At 33.9% G+C, this 21,029-nt stretch overlaps 2 protein-coding genes across 2 annotated transcripts; one reads left to right on the top strand and one right to left on the bottom strand.

The window, feature by feature from the left end:
• Nucleotides 1–5,265: 5,265 nt before the first annotated feature.
• LOC131856095 (serine/threonine-protein kinase SRK2A-like) lies at nt 5,266–6,574 on the bottom strand. The gene has a single exon (XM_059207370.1). It carries the CDS (start codon nt 6,480–6,482, stop codon nt 5,493–5,495), a length of 990 nt encoding a protein of 329 aa, XP_059063353.1. The 5' UTR covers nt 6,483–6,574; the 3' UTR covers nt 5,266–5,492.
• A 4,536-nt stretch (nt 6,575–11,110) lies between these two features.
• On the top strand, nt 11,111–15,295 carry LOC131065810 (LRR receptor-like serine/threonine-protein kinase SIK1). Its single transcript, XM_058000450.2, has 3 exons — nt 11,111–11,584; nt 13,878–13,995; nt 14,100–15,295. The coding sequence occupies exons 1-3, from the start codon at nt 11,111–11,113 to the stop codon at nt 15,293–15,295; spliced, it is 1,788 nt and encodes a 595-aa protein (XP_057856433.2).
• Nucleotides 15,296–21,029: the final 5,734 nt, after the last annotated feature.

Raw genomic sequence — 21,029 nt, 5'->3', positions numbered from 1 at the left:
TCTTACAGATGTTTCCCCAAGGTGGGCAAATTTACTTGGATAAACCGACAAGCTAATCTTTGTAATATTGATGAACGTTTGGGTCGGTTTCTTATTTTTGATTCATGGTTTCAGTCTGAAATAGACTATCATTCTCTCATCCTACCTATCTCAGGCTCTGATCACTACCCGATTTTGTTCCATTTGTCTGATTCCTCTTCCCATTGGAGAGGAACATTTAAGGTTGAACCAATGTGGTTCCGTGATCAAAACTTCATCCCATTGCTAAAACATTGGTGGTAGAATTCTCCCTATATGGAAGGGACTAGGATATACAGGTTGGTCAAAAAATTGTAGCTGCTCAAAATCAAGATCAAAGATTGGAACACCAATATCTTCAAGAATATCTTCCATGAGAATACTAGGCTATAGTCAGAATTATCTATGATTAATGATTTTAATATCCAAAATGGCATGGGTGCTCAGTCCTTTGCCTGGGAAAAGAAGCTTAGGAGTGCTTTCGAAGAAGTAATTCTTAGAGATGAAATTTATTGGAAACAAAAATCCTGGGAAACCTTGCTTGCAGCCGGGGACCAAAACACCAAGTTTTTTCATTCCTCAACTAAACTTACACGCCTTAAGAACAAAATAGTTCAAATTGACTCTGCGAATGGAAGGCTTGAGGATGAGAGTGAGATAGCCATGGAAGGTGTCTCTTTCTTCTCACATCTGTTAATTAAGCAGTATGTCCAACATTCTCATATACTTTTGCAATCTATCCCTAATTGTGTATCTAAGGTAGATAATAATATGCTTATGGCTCCTTACACTCTAAAGGAGCTCAAGGAGGTCATTTTTTCTATGGCCCCAGATAAAGCCTCGGGGCCAGATGGGTTCATCATGCTCTTCTTTCAAAAATGTTGGGACTTCATGGTAAATGATATATTATTAGCTCTAGAGGAAGCCAGAATATACAAAACCATGCTAAAAGAGCTTAATCATACCTAGATTACCCTTATCCCGAAGAAAGATAAGCCTAAAACTTTTGTGGACTTCTGCCCTATCTCGCTTTGTAATTCTCTCTACAAAATCTTTACCAAAGCAATATCTATCTGGCTAGCTAAGATTCTCGCTAAAATTATTTTAGAAAAGCAAGGGGGCTTTGTCCCTGGTAGAGAAACCCTGGAAGGTGCCATTTTGGCCCATGAAATCTTGCACTCTATCACGTTACATAACAAATCTTCTATGGTTCTCAAATTAGATATGATGAAAGCGTATGACCGGGTTGACTAGGATTTTCTCTCCATGGTCCTCATCAAATTTGGCTTTCATAAAAATTGGATAAAATGGGTTCAAGCTTGCATTTCTTCTTCCTCATTTTTGATTATCATCAATGGATCTCCTACAGGCTTCTTTTCATCCTCTAGAGGCATTAGGCAAGGGGATCCTCTCTCCCCCTTTCTATTTATCTCAATGGCAGCAACACTCAGAAGATCAATAATTCATGCTAGACAGGTGGGAACTTGGAAAGGCATCTCCTTTAATGATGGAAATGATCCTTACATGCATAATCTTTTTGCAGATGACACTCTTCTTTTGGGGGAAGCCTCTATCATCAAAGCTCGGGTTATTAAGCAAATCATTGATGACTACTCCATGGCTTCTAGACAATTAATTAATCTAGCAAAATCTAAAATCTTCTTTTTAAATGTTTCTCCATTAGTCCAACATCATCTTCTTAGTTTTTGGGGCTTTTTGGTGGGGGAGTTCCCTTGTCTATATTTCGGAGTTCTCTTCTTCTCAAGGTCAGAGAAGCACCATTTTTGGGACAAGATTATTTCTGCAATCTCCCAACGGATCCTATCATGGAAACATAAATGGTTATCCATGTCTAGAAAGCTACTCATGATAAAATCAGTCTTGAATGCCATCCCTATTTACCTGATGTCAATGCTTAGTATGCCTAAGCGATCAATAGAGGAACTTCAGTCTATTTTGAGGGATTTTCTTTGGGTAGATAATGTCACTGAAAATAAAAAATTGCCCCTTCTTGTTTGGAGTAAGGTTTGCACTCCTAAACCCATATGAGGTGCAATAATTAGAGATCTACCCTTGCAAAATAAAGCGTGCTGGGTGCGAAACTTCTTTGGAAGTTATACCAAAATCCGAATTCAAAATGGGCTATACTATTGAGGTCAAAATATCTTGATTAAGGATAGGGAGAGGATCTTCACAACCTTAGTTTTGCCTAAAGGGTCTGCCATGTGGAATTTCATGGTCTCTTGTCAGGATCTCATTTTACCCTCCCTCTCATGGTTAATCCACAGTGGATCTAAAGCTCGATTTCGGGAGGATTCATGGAATGGGCATACACCTTTATCTCATATTCAGGATTGGCATCCCCTTGATAATTATCTTAAGCAAGCTTGGGGTGATCAAGTCTGCCATTACTTAGACATCCATGATGACCTTGCAACGTGGAAGGATTTCTCTGGCATATGCGTTACCTCAGATTTGGTAACTGAATTACAAAAAGAACTTTCCTCCAGAACTATCATATTCTCTCCTCTTGAAGATGAGCTCATTTGGCTAGTCTCTCCTTCTGGCCAATATACAGCTAAGGTTGGCTATGAATCAAAATTTCTTCATCTATCTTCTGACTCATGGCCTATAAAACTATTATGGGGATCTGCATGCCTTCCTAAGGCAGATGCCTTCACTTGGCTAGCTATCCAAGATAGGGTCCTCGCAAGCGCCAGATTAGATAGATTAGGGATCACTGTTGTATTTCCTTGTACTTTATGTGGTTACTTCATGGAAACCTCTGATCATTTATTTATGTAGTGTCCCTTTGCCTTGGATTGTTGGTATTGGTTACTTCGGAGACTAGGCTGGTCAACAGGTGTTGGCCCCAATCTTTGTGATCATTTCAAAGCTTGGCCTTTATTGCACAAATCTTCCACGTTTGCACCCCTTTGGGAAATCGGTCCTTCTTTAATCATTTGGAATATCAGGCTTGAAAGAAATGAGAGAGATTTTAAGAATAAACCTACTCCATGGGCATAAATATAGATAAAATAGAGAAATCAATATCTGAAGTTATGCTCTCATATCATTTTAAATTATTGCTTACCAAAAAGAATTTTACCAAATGGGACTTTTATTTATTTATGAAAACTAGCCTCTTCTTCAGTCTCTCCCGATTCATGGTTCTCAATCTTCTAGCCCATCTTCCTCATCCCAACTATCTGCCACCTAGCTACCTCCTCCACCTGGTTTTGCAAAATTAAATTATTTTGGTGCCTCTAGGGAGAATTCGGGCATCTCTAGAGCTAGGGTGGTTATTAGGAATTTTGATGGAAATATAATTAGAGCAGACTGTAAGAAGTTACCACCTGATTCCAATAATGTTGCGGAGATTGAAGCCCTCCTTCATGGTCTCACCCTTGCCACTTTCATGAATATTCCTAACATTATTGTTGAAGGGGACTCAATGGTGGTTTTTAACATTGTCTCCTCAAGACAGACTTCATCTTGGAAGCTAAGGTATAGATTAGATATGGTTTTGGATAAGCTCACATCTTTTCAATCCTTCGAAATCAAACACTATTTTTGAGAAGCAAACATGTTAGCAGATTTTTTGGCAAATAAAGTTATTGATGACCCTATTTTGCAACAGGAAGTAGATGTGAGTCATCTCTTACATCTGATTTAATTTTGATTTGTTGGGGAAGGGCGATTTTATTTATCAAAGTATATAGGTATGGCTTTTATTCTCACTCTTTCCCCTCATAATTTTTCAGTGGAGGTACCTCCTTTTCTGGGATATGGACTTCAGTATTGCCATTTAACTTTGTCAAGTTCACGTTAGACACTGGGACTACAACAGTACAGATCGTCATGTTTAATTTGTGTTTGGTGACATTCTTGGTTCCTCCTATCCTCTTATTCAGATGTGATGGATGTTTTATTTTTTGAGGCTTCATATCACATTCATTTTTATATTGTTTGATTTTTGTGACTCTTGGGTGTGCACATCTGCTAACAATGATCTTAGTCAGAAGGTATGCAGGGATTACTAGATCATAATTGGATAGTAGTGCAGATTCTACATTGCTTTCCACGGATGATGCTGAGGTTATGATTTATATTTCTACAATTGTGGTTGGTATCAGAGACCTGGACAGTCCTTCCTCCTCAGTTGCAACCTATTCTGGTCCCTCTTCTTTATCCCCTTTCTCCCCTAGGTTTTCTTCGGATGTATGTGGGCTTTATTGGGTGGGATATAACTTGTTTCGATGTATTTTGTCAAAAGGATTGTGGATTATCATGGGTGAGGGTGGGGTAGTTCTTTACGATAATTCACTCTTGTTACTCGGGCTACAACCAGAGGTTTTCTTCCTGGTTCTTTCCCACCGGTATCCCCACCTGAACCAGGCTCTGTAAATCTTCTTTCATAATTAGTAAATTTCGTGGCTCTACCATTTTTATCAAAAATAAATAAAAATTTTAAAATAGATTTAAAGGATTAAGTTTATTATTATAATTATAATTATTTAATTATTTAATTAAATAATGTTCATGATTATAATTAATAAATAAACATTGTATAGTTGAACATAAAATACAATGGTATAATTACTCAACATAGTGTATATGTGTTGAAAAATCTTACAATACAAAGTGGAATAATTTGCACTTCTCTAAAATATTTTGAAACTCTGAAAGTGCTATTCAAATTTAATATGAAAAGTTGAAGAGACAAGATTCATTATAATTGTACACTTAGTAAACATTAACATATTGAAATTTAAAAATATTTAATTTATATGTGTAAATCTTTCTCAAATTCCTTAGTTTAGAAAACCTTTTTACCTTCTTCAAATAGATTTTTTCTAAACACAAACTCAATATTCCCATTTAAATTATTTTCCTATATGATGAAATGAATGCAAGTCTTTTATATAATTTTAACATTATTACATGTGAACAAATAACTTTTCCTAAAAAAACAATCAAATACTTCTCACATTATTTCTACTAACTCGTACTTTTCTTTAAAAACTATCATATACTTCTCACATTACTTCCAGTTCAACAAGAAACTCATGCACTGCATCGCGCTTTTTATTGTAAAATTTTGCAACCTGTAAACAGAGTACAGATTTGCACAAAGATTTGTCTAAAAAAGAAAAAAAGAAAAACTTGCAGATAATAGAACACAGAAGAAAAACAGAATTGGTAAATGAAATTAATTCATTGTATCATTTACATTATGCAAACGCATGATTTTATACAAAGTTAACCACCTTAGAAAATAGAAATTGCGGAGGTAATAAAGGAAGAAGAACCGCATTGAACAAAGCTTGCGGTGAAAAGGGCGGAGATAAGTTGCTGTTCACCTTGCATGTTAGGCATGCAAACATAAGATCACGGAGCATAACATAATGTGTAAGCAGTTAAGCATGCACTCTGATACAAGGAAAGAAAGCAAGCATTAGACGAATTCCCCATTAATCCACCATATCATCGACCTCAAGGCAGTATCGCCCCAGCCCTAATCCCTGAGATGTAGGTATTCTGGCCTCTGCTATCATCCTCATTATCTCATCCATGCTCTGACCTTCCTCATCATACCCATTAATGTCTACCCTCTTACTGTCTCCTGCATCTACCAAATCTGCTCTTAACTTCTTGGCGAACCACTGGTGATTTCGAATCTCCTGAATTGTGATCCTCTTGGCAGGATCTGCAACAAAAATTCTTGACAGAAGGTTACGACATTCTGCAGTACAATCAGGAATCCTGTATTGCACCTTCAATACGCGCTCGATAGTCTTTCTCAAATCACTTGGATGATGAGGATCCTGGAACGGATAAGCTCCCACTAACATGACATAGAGTGCTACACCACATGACCACACATCTGCAGCCTTGCCATCGTAGTATCCTTTCCTTGATAAAACCTCCGGGGCTATGTAGAAAGGCGTCCCCACAGTGGATTTGGGCCGAGATTGAAGCAAACAAGACTTTGAGTAACCAAAATCACAGATCTTGATACGAGGAATTACCTCATGACTCCCATCCAGCAGTATGTTTTCCAGCTTCAAATCCCTGTGACAGATTTGCTTAGAATGGCAATAGCTCACCCCTGATATGATTTGTTGAAAGAAGAATCGGGCCTCATCCTCGCTAAGGCGCCCAGCTTTAGAAATGCGTTCAAAGAGCTCCCCACCTGCTGCATATTCCATGACTATTGCCAGATGGGTGGGTGTCAATAGCAGCTCTTTGAAGCGTACAATGTTTGGATGGTTGAGACAACGGTGATTGATGATCTCCCTCTGCACATTCTGGTCAATCTTGTGGCCCCTCTCAATATACTTGACAGCAACCAGTTGTTTGCTGTGCTTGTCTTGCATGAGCTTCGCTACGCCAAAGTTGCCTGACCCAATATCCTTCACAAGTTGGTACCTATCATTATCCATGGCGGCCCCTCTTTCCATTTCTTCTCACTTCTCTGGACTGAGCGAATTCCTCTCAGGTTCTCCTGCTTTCACTCAGGCTGCTCGCTGCTTCCCACTCTTATCAATCTCTATCATCCTATCAGTTTTTGAATGGATAAAAACTATTTTTTCCGTTGTTTTAGATATAGTTGCTTTAGAATGTCTAAATATAGGTTTAGGGGAGGTGGTTATTTTCATATTTTATTATTATTCTTAAACGTTTAGATTTATAAACATCTAGAATATTTGTTTTTCTGGTGTTAAAATTTAAATATTTTAATAAAAAAAATATTGTGTTTTCTAAGTGACAATTGAATTGGAACGATATTTATAATAAAATTTAAAATTTATTTTTTCTTAATTTATAGATTAATTAAATATATTTTAATTAATTTAATATAATAATTATATTATTAAAAATTTCTAAATATTTATGATTATAGTTATAATAATAATTAAATCTAATTTTTATATTTTATAAGATTTCTAAATATAAGTTTAGGAGATGTTTTTTTTAATATTTAATTATTATTCTTAAATATTTAAAAGCATATTTTCCATGTAAATTATAAAAGGTGTATTTTACAATAATTTTTTTTCTAGTGCACTAAAATTAAAATATTTGTTATAGCTTACAATCAAGTAAATAAAATGTTGTGTAAATGATATAAATTAGAATGCTACTGGTAAATTTATTTTGTTTTAATTTATTAATTAATTAAATATATTGAATTTGATAAAAATTATATGATTAAAAATAAATAACTTAATCTATATAATTATAATTATAATTCTATGTCTAAATTTAATTCTCAATTATAATTAAAATTGAGAATTATAAAGAAATAACCTTAAAATATTCATAATTGTTATCAAAATAAAGGTTTTTTTAATATTTGAATATTTAAAAAATATTTAAATATTAAAGATCAAACTTGAAAAACTCTTTTATTTAAAATTCAACACAAAAATATCAAAGAAATTACTATTCTTTGATTGATTGTAAGAGCATTAATAAATTGATTTTTTGTGGTATGAATTTGAACTTAGGATTAGAGTCCAAACACTTAAGACATCAATACAAATTTGAATGTCACATACACATTCTAATTGTTTTAAAAACTTGTTCATATTTACATAAAAAATCTATTCAATTAAGTACTTATAGCTATATATTCTCCTCACATTAATAGGCAAAAACATAAATCATTTGACACAAAAGTTTGCATTCCATAAATGAAAGTAATTAAAATCGCCATCATTTCTAAATTTCTAAATCTAAATAATTAATTAAATGAAATACAATAGCAACCAAATATTACATCAAATAAATCATAGCCAAATATTTTTTACAAGAAACCCATAAATATTTTGACCAAATACCTTTCAAGATTACAACATCATTGTGTCCTTGGTAGTCATAAATAGTAGATAAAATGCCTAATTTAGTTTTTTTATTTATTGTTATAAGATATAATTTCTTTAAAAATTCTTTTAATTATTATTTTCAAATTTCTAAAACTATTTTCATTGTAAATTATAAATAAGTATTTTGGGCATTATATTGTTGAGAATGGTTGATGTTACATATGTTATAATAATGTATATTTATTGTCTTAATGATTTTACCATGTAAATTAAAAGTAGATTGTATTGAGTCAATATTTGTAATAATGACATTTTTTTACTTGAATTAGAAATGTGTACAACTTAACTATTTATTTCTTGAAATTATGTATCACTCAAAATCTATTCCTTTAATCATTTATTATATTTAATAGCTAGTTTCTATTTTATTTAGCTAGAAAATATCATTTATGTGTTTAGATTAGTATTTTATGTCCTCGAAATAAAATATCATTTATGTGTTTAGATTAGTATTTTATGTCTGTTTAGATTAGTATTACAATTTCATTAATTTTATGACAATGACACAAAATATCTCACTAATTAGAACAAAGTAAGTTCAATAATGACTCTAAGAAATGCAAGATATGTTAAGTTATGTCAATATAGACCACACATTTAGAATTTCACATTCTATTTGACTTATACAAAAATTCGGCCGAACATTGAGACAAACTCTTCCCTTATATCTGCCTGCTAAAACACACAATATGTGCGTTAGCGAGTCTTTCGCGGGAGTTGACGAATTCTTCTGCTTGACGGAGATTACGTTTGCCGTGTCAATCAATATTTCGGCCATTTCCTTTCCACAAAACACTTTTGACTTCAGATAGCGATCACATAGGTAAAAAGCATATTAGGTCATACAAAATTAAACAGACATGAAATATATATTAGAATAGTTTTAGATGAATTGTGATATTTGTCTAAAATCTTTTTTAATATATGATATATAGTTTTAAAATTTTAATTATATTTTATGTTATTATATAGGTAGTAATCAATTTTTAGTTTTTAATATAGTTAAAAAAATATTCATAGATTGTTTATATTAAGAAAAAAATGAAATTAGAGGATACAAACATTATAATCATATGTAGAGTAGATGTTTTTTTTAATCAAAACTCATCTAAGAGGTTGACAAGAATAGCTTGAGTTGTTAAATTTTAATTTTTATTGACTTTTTTACATCTATGTCCATTCACATTGTAAAGAAAAAAAATATGTATTCATGTTCTTTTTTTTGATGTTTTACTTTTACTTTAATCGAGTTAGCTTTTATGTATTGAATAGTATTTGAGTTGAAATATTTCTACACCAAATTTGTCAATTAATTTTATCCCAATCTCATTCCACCTTTGTGCATCTCAAGGGTCCAAACATGATCAACAATCTCCATTGTTTATCCTACTTCAAGCTCCCTAATGTGGAATTGACCTAACACATTTAAATTGGATTAATGTGTCCCTCCCTTATTAGCCACTAGGAGCCAATTAAAATCCAATTCATTTCAAATTACAGGGTAGGTTAGTGTATTTAAGGACTAACCTTAATCTATTTAGTTTATAGTGGAATAATCAAAAGAATATTCACATTTGAACATAATTGCAACATCGTAGAGCGTCTTTATAAGGGCATCATTAGCTTGCACCATCATCCTATGCATATTACATGCTTACTTAATGCACTCGAGCTTGGTTCATCGCCATTAATAATAGAAGAGAATACACTTATGTGGTGCTCCTCATAGCTTCCCTTGGACCAAATGTACCTCCATAAGAACTCTTTTTTTTTGCACAAAGTTCCCAAAATATGGCATAAGAGAAAAGCATATAACCCAAATGGTCTAGTCAAGATTTAGAGAGAGGATCTTGTGTTTATCCAAATCTCATGAAACATGAACATGACATCACCCCATGCTTGCAAGACATACTCTTCATAATGTGGGACCCTATAGCCATTTGTTATAAAATGCAATGAATTCCTTGTAACTACTTAGTGACTTGCACATTCATACACTATGAAAAACTAAAAAATCTAACTAACATAAGTTAGACTCCATACCTCATAGATGCTCCTACATCACTTTTTTTCTAGGCATATGTCACTTTTAAGAACTTTTGATCTTGAATTCCCACAAGGTATAAATATATTTATCATGATTTTAGAGGAAAATATATTTAGCATTTGGAAAGATAGAAACATCGATCTTTTTAGTGGATTTGTTGTTGACAATAATTTCTCATTATATTCTAAATCTATAATATTTCCTAACATGTTAATATAGATAGAAGTCTAAGATAATAGATTTACATGTGAAATGATGCGCTTACAAGTTCTTCTAAATCACTAAGAATGTGCTCCTTGTAGGTTTGCTAAAGTGGCACTAACCTCCTCTCCTCCTCATAATAGGATCAAACCCCCCTATTTGAGGGCATCAATATGACAAGAGTTAGAGTTCTCATTGGCATGATGATTCTCATATCTCTTAGTACGTAGCCTATGGTCATACTGTGCATGGGTGGTCCTAATCCTTCCACTAGAATTCACTTTCTCCTTAACACCATTCTAGAGCAGGTTCAGGTTAGCTAGATAGAAGAAAATTGTGTCAACTTGCCCTAACCATTTCTCCCATCTGTCGTAACTACTCAAAAGACAAAATAATTGCTATAAGCTCTTAATTCACATATGAAGAAAACAAAAAAAATAATCAAAATTCTGATATACTGTTTAGAAACTTAAGATACAAGAAATTAGCTATAATGACTATTGATTCCCTTCCCCTTACATTAAAATTATATTTAAAAATAATTAAATATAAAAATAATTAAAACATTAAAATATATACAAAATTATATGTAAAACCCATTGTCTTTTTACCCTTTCCAGAATCCTGTCCTAGTTTTTCAATTCTGTTAAAAAACATGCATAAAGTGTGAAGATACACTTTTCTTTTCTATTGTTTTCTATACGCGAAGAATTAGCACCAATCAAAGCAAAAGTAGATACAAAAGTTTGACCCGTACTTTTGCTCTGAATGGTTGAAGTGAGAAGAGGCCGTCTTTTCCTCCTACTATTTTTCACGTTTGGTCGGCACAGACCATGTACTTTACCTATAAATCAGAAAGAAATGAGCAAGGAAATTACTCAGCTCCAATTAGCAGCCACTTCTTCGATTTAAGATGTCTGTGGGCTATGGAGTTTTGTTAATATGGATAATAATGGTGCACGTTGATTTCCCATTTTCGACAGCATGTTCGCAAGATGAAAGAACTTCGCTGTTGGATTTCAAGGGTGGTCTTAAACTTTCCTCAGGCCGCTTATCCTCATGGATTGGATTCAACTGTTGCGAGTGGGAGGGTGTTGCCTGTGATTATCATACATCTCATGTTATCGGACTTCGTCTAAGTGCTGATGTATCATACATCGAGGAGTTGACTGGTGAGGTTCATCTAAAGAAAAGTCAGTTCAGTGGTGAGATTCGTCCATCTCTGTTTAATCTGCACCATCTACAGCACTTGGATTTCAGCTGGAATGACTTCAAAGGTATTTCTATTCCTCCCCAGTTATCAAAACTCCAGAAACTTACATTTCTTAGCTTGTCAAATGCTGGATTTGGAGGTGAAGTCCCTTTGGAATTGGGAAATATGTCAAGCTTGCGTCATTTGGATACCCTTATGCATATATGTTGGATGGTAGTATGTTTGATGTATGGGTTAGAAATCTAAGAAGCCTGGAATTCTTGGGAATGAATTCAGTGAATCTGACGATGGCATCTGAGTTGTGGGGTGAGGCTGTGTGGGAGAAAAAGTGACACTAAGCAAACATGCCCTAATCTCACTTTCAACCACACACTTGTGGAATACGAAAGAGCCTAGAGGTATCACACAATTGGCTACTTCTTCTTGTGGAAGAGAGAGCCACGGGCTACCTATTAGGATTTCTATTCCTTTGTTGTAATTGAAAGATGAAATGATGCAAGTTCAATCCCTAACCCCAAAGTGCAAGTATGAACTAATAACAAGATTACAGAATTGAACTTAAATGATGGAAAGCTGTAAACACAAGGACAAGACAAGAATGTAAATGCGTACTCGGAGTTAAAATCTGACTGAAAATGTTCGGGACGGGGGCGCGGGCGCCACTGTCCTGATTCTGCCCCTGAAACTACTCCGAAAACTGCTGTTTTGCACTCTGGAAAAGCTGTCAAAAATGCTGAAAATGCTGTCTGTCAGGAGGACTAGGGCGCCCAGCACCCCTGTCCCAGGGACCAGGGCGCCCAGCGCCCCTGTCCTGGCAGGACCAAGGCGCCCCACGCCCCTGTCCTGGTCTTTTGCTTTGAGATTTGGTGTGTTGTTCGGTCTCCGTCTGCTTCTTCCGGATCTGTAACTTGCGGCGTCGTCCGAGTCCTGAAACCTGCACTTATATCTGAAAAGGTGTTTGGGCGGCTATATAGGGTTTTGCCTTAGTCAAACCCCCGCTTCGGTGATTTCCACCTCCATGAATAGCCAAGTTGTATATAAAAATGTATTGTGTGTGCAGACCTAGTGTGTGTGCAAGGTCCTTAAATGCAAGAAAGCAAACTAGAGCAACCTAGAAAGTAAACCCTAATTGCTTGTGAATGATAATGTAAATGCTCTAAATCAAGATGCAAAGTGATCTAAAGCATGAATAAAGGATATATTGAAGCTTATGCAAAGACATGAAAACAACATGAAATCACACCCAACCCTCAAGGGAGGAGTACAAGCCAATCTTCAGTCGGTAATCTCCTATTGTTCTTCAATGTCTTTCAAGCCCTAAATGGATGAATGAAATTGATAAATGCTTGATAGAAGGAGGTTGAATGTTGTTGAAGTCTTCAAAGATCTGCTCTTTCGCTGCATAGAAGGTCCCTGAAAGCCAAAATTCCCATCCTTTCAAATGAAGAAAGAGAGCTCTTATGTATGAAACCCTAGGTCGCAATTTCGTCTTTTGGCCGACCTAGAGATTGAATATCCCGCCAATTTCTTGGGGTTAAGCTTTATTTTATGATTGGATCGCGCTCCTAAAATTTCGGGAAAAATGTCCGGGACCATGTTGCACTCCGGGCGCCATGGTCCCGACAACTTTTCACCAAATTTTCAGGACTGTCGGATATGATGATTTTAGAGAGAATCCCGAAGTTACAGGTGATTTCGAGATGTTTTGACCCCCCGAAATCAAGCCCCCAAGTTCAAAATAGGACCTAATTAGGGTTTTTGATTAAATGATGTATAGGAGGAATAAAATGAAAAGGGCACACTTTAATGAAAGGGCCCAACTTTATGATATGGGAGATGATAAAATAGGACCTTAGACCTAATTAATTTAATTAATTAAGTGCTAAAGGGAAAATGCAATGCAAAATACAAAATACGCCAAGGCAGGTGCTAAACTAGGTGTGAAATTGTACCACCCTAACAAGTGCGTACAATTTACGACCCTACAGAGGCCCTTAGTGGTCTTTCCAATCTAACCCATATTCACCTATCTAATTGTGGGCTCTCAGGCAATATTCCAGATCTTTCAAACCTCGCACATTTGTCACATCTGCATATAAGCTGGAATTCGTTTCCGTTTGAACTCCCAAGTTGGTTTCAGAACATGTCATCATTAGTTTCACTTGATCTCAGCCACTGTTGTTTAAATGGTTCCATCCCTTCAAATTTCATCCCCCATTCAAGAATGAGTAATCTTGTGTTTGACGCAAATTATGAGTTAAGGGGAAACATTTCTTCCTTTCTAAGCCATTATTCCTCACTTACCGTGCTTTCTCTTAGAGGATGCAATTTAGGAGGAGTGATTTCGCCCTCTATTGCAAACTTTTCAAAACTCAGGATCTTGGATCTGTCGCATAACAATTTGGAAGGAACCATACCGTCCTCTTTTGGCAACATCTTTTCCCTTAAAGGTCTATACCTAAGTTACAACCGGTTAATCAGTCATATTCCTTCGTCTCTGTGTCAGCTTCCGGCATTAAGTGAGCTGCTCCTGGGAAATAACCAGCTGTGGGGAACAATTCCAGATTCCATTTCAAAACTGGCTAGTTTGAAAGTATTGTCACTACCTTCTAGTGGATTAAGAGGTAACATTTCACTCCAGCTGTTTGACAATCTAACTCGCCTTCGAGAACTAGATCTTTGTGAAAATAAGTTTACCATTGATATCTCTACAATTTGGGTTCCTCAGTTTGCCCACCTTCGGTACTTGGGATTGAGGTCTTGCACTATAGGAGGTGGTTTTCCTGCATTTTGTCTCAGCAATATCAATTGAAGGGCCTAGATCTTTCAGGTGATAACATTGTGGGAAGTATTCCTTCATCGCTGTGGGATCTTCCTAATCTTTCAATGCTCAATCTTTCAAACAACCAACTGGAAGGTTCTCTACCCCGTCAGATATCCCATAATTTTACTGTGGTGGATTTGCATGGTAATAGATTAAATGGCCCTCTTCCTGCTCTTGATTTTGTTTCGGGTATATTAGATCTGTCAGACAATGAATTTAATGGCTGCATTCCTGCAACTATTGGCACGTCATCTTTTCTATCATTGTTAGTTTTGGACTTGTCAAAGAACAAGTTAACAGGTCCAATTCCGGCAAACATTGGGAGGTGCTCTAAATTATTGGTTCTAAATTTGGCTCAAAATTTTCTGCAAAGGGAGATTCCACAGGAATTGGGAAATCTGGAGGCTCTTCACACATTAATTCTCAATGGCAACAGGCTACAAGGTACCATTCCTTCATCTATTGCAAATTGCACTAATCTCCAAGTATTGGGTTTGGGAAGTAACAGATTTGAAGGTCGCATTCCTGTTTGGTTTGCAAAATTGACAAATTTAAGAATTCTCAGCTTGGCTTGTAACAAGTTTAGAGACAGAATTCCTCCCCAGCTGTTCAGACTGCAAAATCTTCAAATTCTAGATTTATCTGGTAATCAATTATCAGGAAGTATTTCTCCAAGTGTGAAAAAGTTATATGCTACGGTCAACAAATCACAAATTTTCGATGTACAACTTACCAATTATGGTAATTTACATGTTGTTTTAGACACAATCTTTGAATTAAAATTTGTGGATGAAGTGACAGTCTACATAAAAGGAAGGGCAACTCCATATCAAAAGATAGTCAAAGCAGATAAGTTCATAGATCTATCACATAACAATCTATCAGGTAACATTCCTTCGGAATTGGGGCTCCTTCGTGGTTTAATTTCTCTAAAAATATCAAAAAATAATCTTAGTGGCTCAATCCCAAAATCTTTGGGAGCTATGGCTTACTTGGAATCTCTTGATCTTTCAGAAAACAATCTATCAGGAAAGATTCCTTCAGAACTCTTATATCTCACGTTCCTTGAAGTCAGAACTCTTATATCTCACGTTCCTTGAAGTCTTGAATCTTTCAAACAACATGCTTTCAGGATTGATACCACAGGGAAAGCAGTTTTCAACGTTTGAGGCTTCTTCTTTTCTGGGAAACCCCAATCTTCATGGGTTTCCTCTTGAAAACAAGACACTAAGTTCTAGTTTTGGTAGCAGACAAAATCACATGGAATGGAATAATACAGCTACTGAAAATGCAGATGTAATGGATCAATGGTGGGCAGTGGGTGTTGGGCTAAGTTAAGGACTAGGATTTGCTATTGTGATTTCAGTGTTGTGCTTCCACATAAAATGGAGATACAATTGCTTTTCTTGGATGGATAATTTAATCTATTATCTTTTTGAGTGGTGAATCTCATAGTCTTTACTTTCAAAATATCCTGCACATGTACCTAAGCTTTGTGTTATCAATTATATCTATTATTTGCATTGTTGTAGCCCGTGCTGAGAAAATAAATTGTTTTTAACTTATTTGAATGTCAAGTAGAGAGAAGTTGGTTGAGAAATTTGATTTATTAAAATGTAAACATAATGTTACTTTACAAAATTCAGTTACTCCTTGTTAAACACTCATTACAACCATATTATCATTTTCTTTTATTTTATAAAATTAATAATATTTTATTTACAATTTATTTTTTATATTTTTAAATTTTTAAAGTTAATTAAAAATTAAAAATAAATTCATATCATTACAATATCTAATTATTATCCTCATTTTTAAATCAAATTTTTTAAATTCTTTTCTTGATTATAAAGTTGACAAAGGTCATTGTGTGTTGAGTCCAGCTATATGACAATAACTTCTTTGAGTTAGTTTTTGTTGGTTGCAAATGTTCTTTATCATCCTTAGACATCAAATCACTTTCCAGAAATCATTACTCTATATATGTAGTCAAAAAAAGTTGGCATTACACGGTTTTTTGCATCAACTTGTTGTAATTACCAATTTCAAGAGGTGTTCCACTTTTTTAGGTTTGTGTGAGATTATTACATTAATATTTTAAAAAGTTTGTATGGTGGTTTTTTTAACATCCTTAATAAAATATTTTAACCATAAAATAATCAAATCTGAATATAAAAATGGAAATTTCCACAATTTACAGCAAATCTCCACATAGTGATAACTAGCTTTCAACATTACATCAAATAACACAAGAAACTCTCCAAAGTTATTTATTCTTTAAATAATCAAATTTATATATTAAGAGGGTTTAAAACAACTACTTAGCACCAACATCAACCAACAAAAAAATTGTTTGACTTAAATTGTGATTTTTCTAACCAAAATCAACTCAAACTAACAAGCTAGTCAACATTAAAATTGCAACAAAAAAGCCTAAAATTTTGACAGTTAATATATATCATATAAATTTATTTTTTTTACATAAATATGGACTATTATAATAGTAAAAATACCAGAAATGATAGAAAAAAAACTAAAATAAAAGTTACAAAAACTATTACAAAATGCATCTACAAATGTAATACATTCTAATCAACTTTGTGAAAAAAACCCTACTTAAAAGATGAACGTGCTCCAGATAATGGGAAAGATAATGAGGCATGAAATAACATAAAAAATCACACACAACACATTGAAACTAGCTAACTGACAACAATACTTGAAACTTTATTGCACTCCCTAGATGATAATTTCTTCCCAAATATTTTTTTTTTAATTCTCTAAATTGTGTACCTTGTAGGGTTTCATGTGCATGCCACAACTTCAATGAGTTTTTGTCGAGAAGCAATTATTGAACACAAGTGTTCAAACAATGAAGTTGACAAATTGAAATGGAATAAAGATCTTAAAATATGAATTTTTCTACAAATAAATAGAGAATAAATCCAAATTCACTTCTCTTGAAAAAACAAATAAAAAAATATTATTTTCATCATTTTCCCTCCAAAGAAACTCACTATTTTGACCATTATAAGATTCATGACCAAAACTAAATAATAATACCACACATGCAAGTTGTCATAAAAATTGAGTTGTCAATAATTTACTATCACTTGGATCTGAAGGTCAAAAATTTCATCATAAGAAACCCCACACTAATAAAATATATTTAATATTTAACTGGCATCCATTAATATTCATTGAAAGTATAAATTATCATGAATTCAAGAAGAAAATTCTAAATAGATTATTTTGCTAAAACCTACTTTAACTATTTAAAATATTGGAATGATCATTTTATATAAAACCTACTTTAATCATTTAAAATATTGGAATGATCATTTTATAAATGTTTGAAGGAAGATCATTTATTTGTTCAACTAAAATCTAACGAGTGATTTACATTATTTGACTTGAGATTGACTGTAACAATTAAATCAAGAAATTTGTTAGATCTATAGTAAAATTATATTGTAATCTAATACTTTTAATTCTATTGAACCCAATATGCCAAAATTTTAGAACAAAATAATATTAAACTAATATTTTATTAGAATTTAGTTTTAGAAAAGAAAGAGGGAAAACAATCTACAAGAAATTTTATTCACATAATGTAACCAAATTTCAAGTGAAATATACTCTTCCAATCAAAAGGTATGCAATTAATTCTCCTTAAATTCTTATTGATGAATTTACTAGAATTAATTTTTTAAATTCACACAACTATGTTTAGATATTGTCAAGCATGGTAAAAATATAAAGGATTTAGTTAATATATTCATGAATTTTAAAATGTGAAAGGTTTAAAGAGGATAAAGCTTTCAGTTTTCAATTGATGATTGACACTTTCCCATGGTTTTGAAACCCTCTTCAAATTTTTAAAATATTCTTTTATCAAAGATTTCAAAAGGTTTTAAAATTTATTCTAACTCTCAACATATTCTTTTATCAAATATTTTAAAAGGTTTTAAAATGTTCTCAACATTCCAATGGGTTAAAAATAATGTTAAAATATTAATAAATGTTTAGAAAAAAGAACAAATCACTTTTCTTGGGCATGATGATTGGCTTACCAAAAATAGGAGCTTTGGATTAGTGCATGGGAATCTATCAAAGTATAATGGTAATTATATTTTTCCATATTTTATGGTTGAAAATACTTTCATTTAAACATGTATACAAGTTATGAAATCTAAAATAAATCCATACAATTAGTTTGATAGTTTGCTTAAAAAAACATGGTTTAACGAAATGTGAAATGTTGTCGGATTATATATATAAACATTCAAACAAATACAATTAGTGAGTGTAGATCCAAGACCCTCTATTATTATATATCTCTTGCATATCTTATTTAATAAAAAGGAAATATTGAAATGGATTATGGAGATTTATGAATACTTTTTGAGAGAGATATTTCTTGCATAAGTTTTTTTGTAATAGTTGCATATCTTTATTGATGATCATTGGTACTACATGGATACACTTTCTATTTGGTGAGATCGGTAGACTTGGTATGTCTTGGTCTATTTTCAGATTTGACATTACCCATGTAATGGGAATTTCTAGTTGTGTATGCCCTTTGTCGACTAGTATGGCACATGGAGCTTGTGGTTGCAATTTATGAGTTGGTTATGTTTGTTGACATGAGTTTATTGATGTTGCAATACCTTTGAGGTATAAGTGATTGGATGTATTAGCATTTTCTATGAGAGTTATTTTCAGTCACATGGATTTTATCAATTGGATGTGAGTAATTAGTTTTGATTGTTGTTCTATCTTGTTTTCTAGAAGAAGTCTTTTTGACTTTAGATTTTTCTTTTGGCAATGGGCTTCAAAGTTGACATTGTTGATGCTTAAATTGTATAACTTGTGAGCATAATGGAGTGGTGGTTGTACCATGTATCCTTTGTTATTGTTGGTGTAAATATTTATTCTTATAGGATATAATTATACTTAAGTTGAGTTAGGTTAATGCATCTCATCGTAGTTTGGATATGAGACACTTAGGGAAGTGTGCACATAGGAATGATGCTTGTAGGAGAAATTCCACCTTTTGTGTTCTTATCTTGTTGTTACATTCCACCTTCGGTGGGTAATCCACCTGTTGTGAAATATTTTACTATTTCTCCTACTTACCCCTACCTACCTTGTTTCTCATTGAGCCACATGTCATGATTGTGTGCTCACATATCCATTTAGCCTTGCCTTTATAAGCAGGCTCATCTCTCTTGTATTGGTTAATCCAATTGATCATATTTGCATATTGATGAGAATACAGTTTGTTCTTGTCAAACTATTGTCTCTCTTATTTGTTCTTTTTATCGTGCCCTTGATCTAGGTAAATTATCACATGATATTAGAGTCATTGGGATTTCACTGATTAGTTTTTGGGGAGACTTTTTGGAGGGATTTATTTTTTGGATCTGAGGAGCTTCTCTTTTTGGAGGCCTCGTACAACGATTTTGACCTCACTGTTGAGTCCGAGAGGCTGTTTCCATAAAAAATGAGTATAAATTTGTCCATATTTGGTGAAAGTTCTTTTTTGGGCATTGGAGGAATTTTCTACCCAATTCGAGTAGTATGGTATGGATTTTGTGAAAAAAAATTATATTTTTTTTTCTGCAAAAAATTCAACTTCTATTTTATTTTAAATTCATAGTGTTTTTTATTTTAAATTGTTTGTAAAAGTTTTTTTTTGAAAATTTATTAAAAAAATCAAAAAATATTTTTAGGTAGGGGTTTGCTGACCACCCCGCCCCGACACAGTATGATCTGTAGGTTTTTACAGAGTGTGGGTCACCGCTGCTCTTTCCCCTCTAACCACTGCCAGGCTTTATTTCCCGGCTCCAGCAACCAACCCTTTGGCCCCTGCTTTTCGGATAAAATATTTAAAAAATCAGACCTGCAAGACGTCTGTATGACCGGGGGGGGGAGGTTTTTTTATCACATAAAAATGATGAGCTTCAATTTGGATGAATGGACAAATGATCTTGGGGTTTTGGGGCTTTCTGAGCGCGATAGCAATGATGGATTTTGCCAAAAATGCTCCGAAATTGCATATTTCTCCTGGGACAAGTCACCACCCTCCACCTTCAGATGGCTCTAGATTTGGTCTTGGGTGTCAGATTTGGTCGAAACAAAAAGCGATACTGACTTTATCAAACCTCCTCAATCTAATGGTGACCTCATATTTGACCCAATAAGCTCCATTAATAACTTGCAATAGAAAGCTCCAAAATGCAAAACCCCAAATAGCATCAAATTTCTCTCAATTAGCAAACCAATGACACTCTAATGGCTTTGATACTATGTGAGAATTTTCCAAGATCTAGAGGCAATGGAAAGCACAACAAGAGAGAATAAATTTGACAAGAATAAACTATATTCCTACCAATATGCAACATACTGATCAACTGGATCATCAAAATTTGTTACATACAATGTAGATGAGCATGCTTATAAAGGGAAGGCAATATTGATATGTGAGCACACAATCATGACATGTGGCTCAATGAGAAACAAGGGTAGGTAGGAGTAGGTAGGAGAAATAATAAAATATATTTCACATGAGGTGGATCATCCACCCAAGGTGGAATGTAACAACAAGATAAGACCGCAAAAGGTGAAATTTCTCCTACATACATCATCCCTAGATGTGCGCACTTCCCTAAGTGTCTTGTATCCAAACTACTATGAAATGAATTATCCTAAGTCAACTTAAGTAAGGTGTAATTATATCCTATATGAATAAATAGCTATACCAACACCCCCCTTAAGTGCAACTTAGGGGAATGCACTTAAGTTAACAATGCAAGATGGGTCCTAGGTATG

The sequence above is a fragment of the Cryptomeria japonica genome, chromosome 6 (assembly GCF_030272615.1).
Source record: "Cryptomeria japonica chromosome 6, Sugi_1.0, whole genome shotgun sequence".
Taxonomy (NCBI): domain Eukaryota; kingdom Viridiplantae; phylum Streptophyta; class Pinopsida; order Cupressales; family Cupressaceae; genus Cryptomeria; species Cryptomeria japonica.
This window is presented reverse-complemented; position numbering and strand designations above follow the sequence as displayed.

Bases quoted from the DNA above. Each gene is read 5' to 3' on its own strand.
- LOC131065810 (XM_058000450.2), top strand. From the start codon at position 11,111: ATGGTGCACGTTGATTTCCCATTTTCGACAGCATGTTCGCAAGATGAA. The intron at 11,585-13,877 runs GTAGTATGTTTG...TCTCTGTGTCAG, and splicing joins TTATGCATATATGTTGGATG to CTTCCGGCATTAAGTGAGCT. The intron at 13,996-14,099 runs GTAACATTTCAC...TGGGTTCCTCAG, and splicing joins ACCTTCTAGTGGATTAAGAG to TTTGCCCACCTTCGGTACTT.
- LOC131856095 (XM_059207370.1), bottom strand. From the start codon at position 6,482: ATGGAAAGAGGGGCCGCCATGGATAATGATAGGTACCAACTTGTGAAG.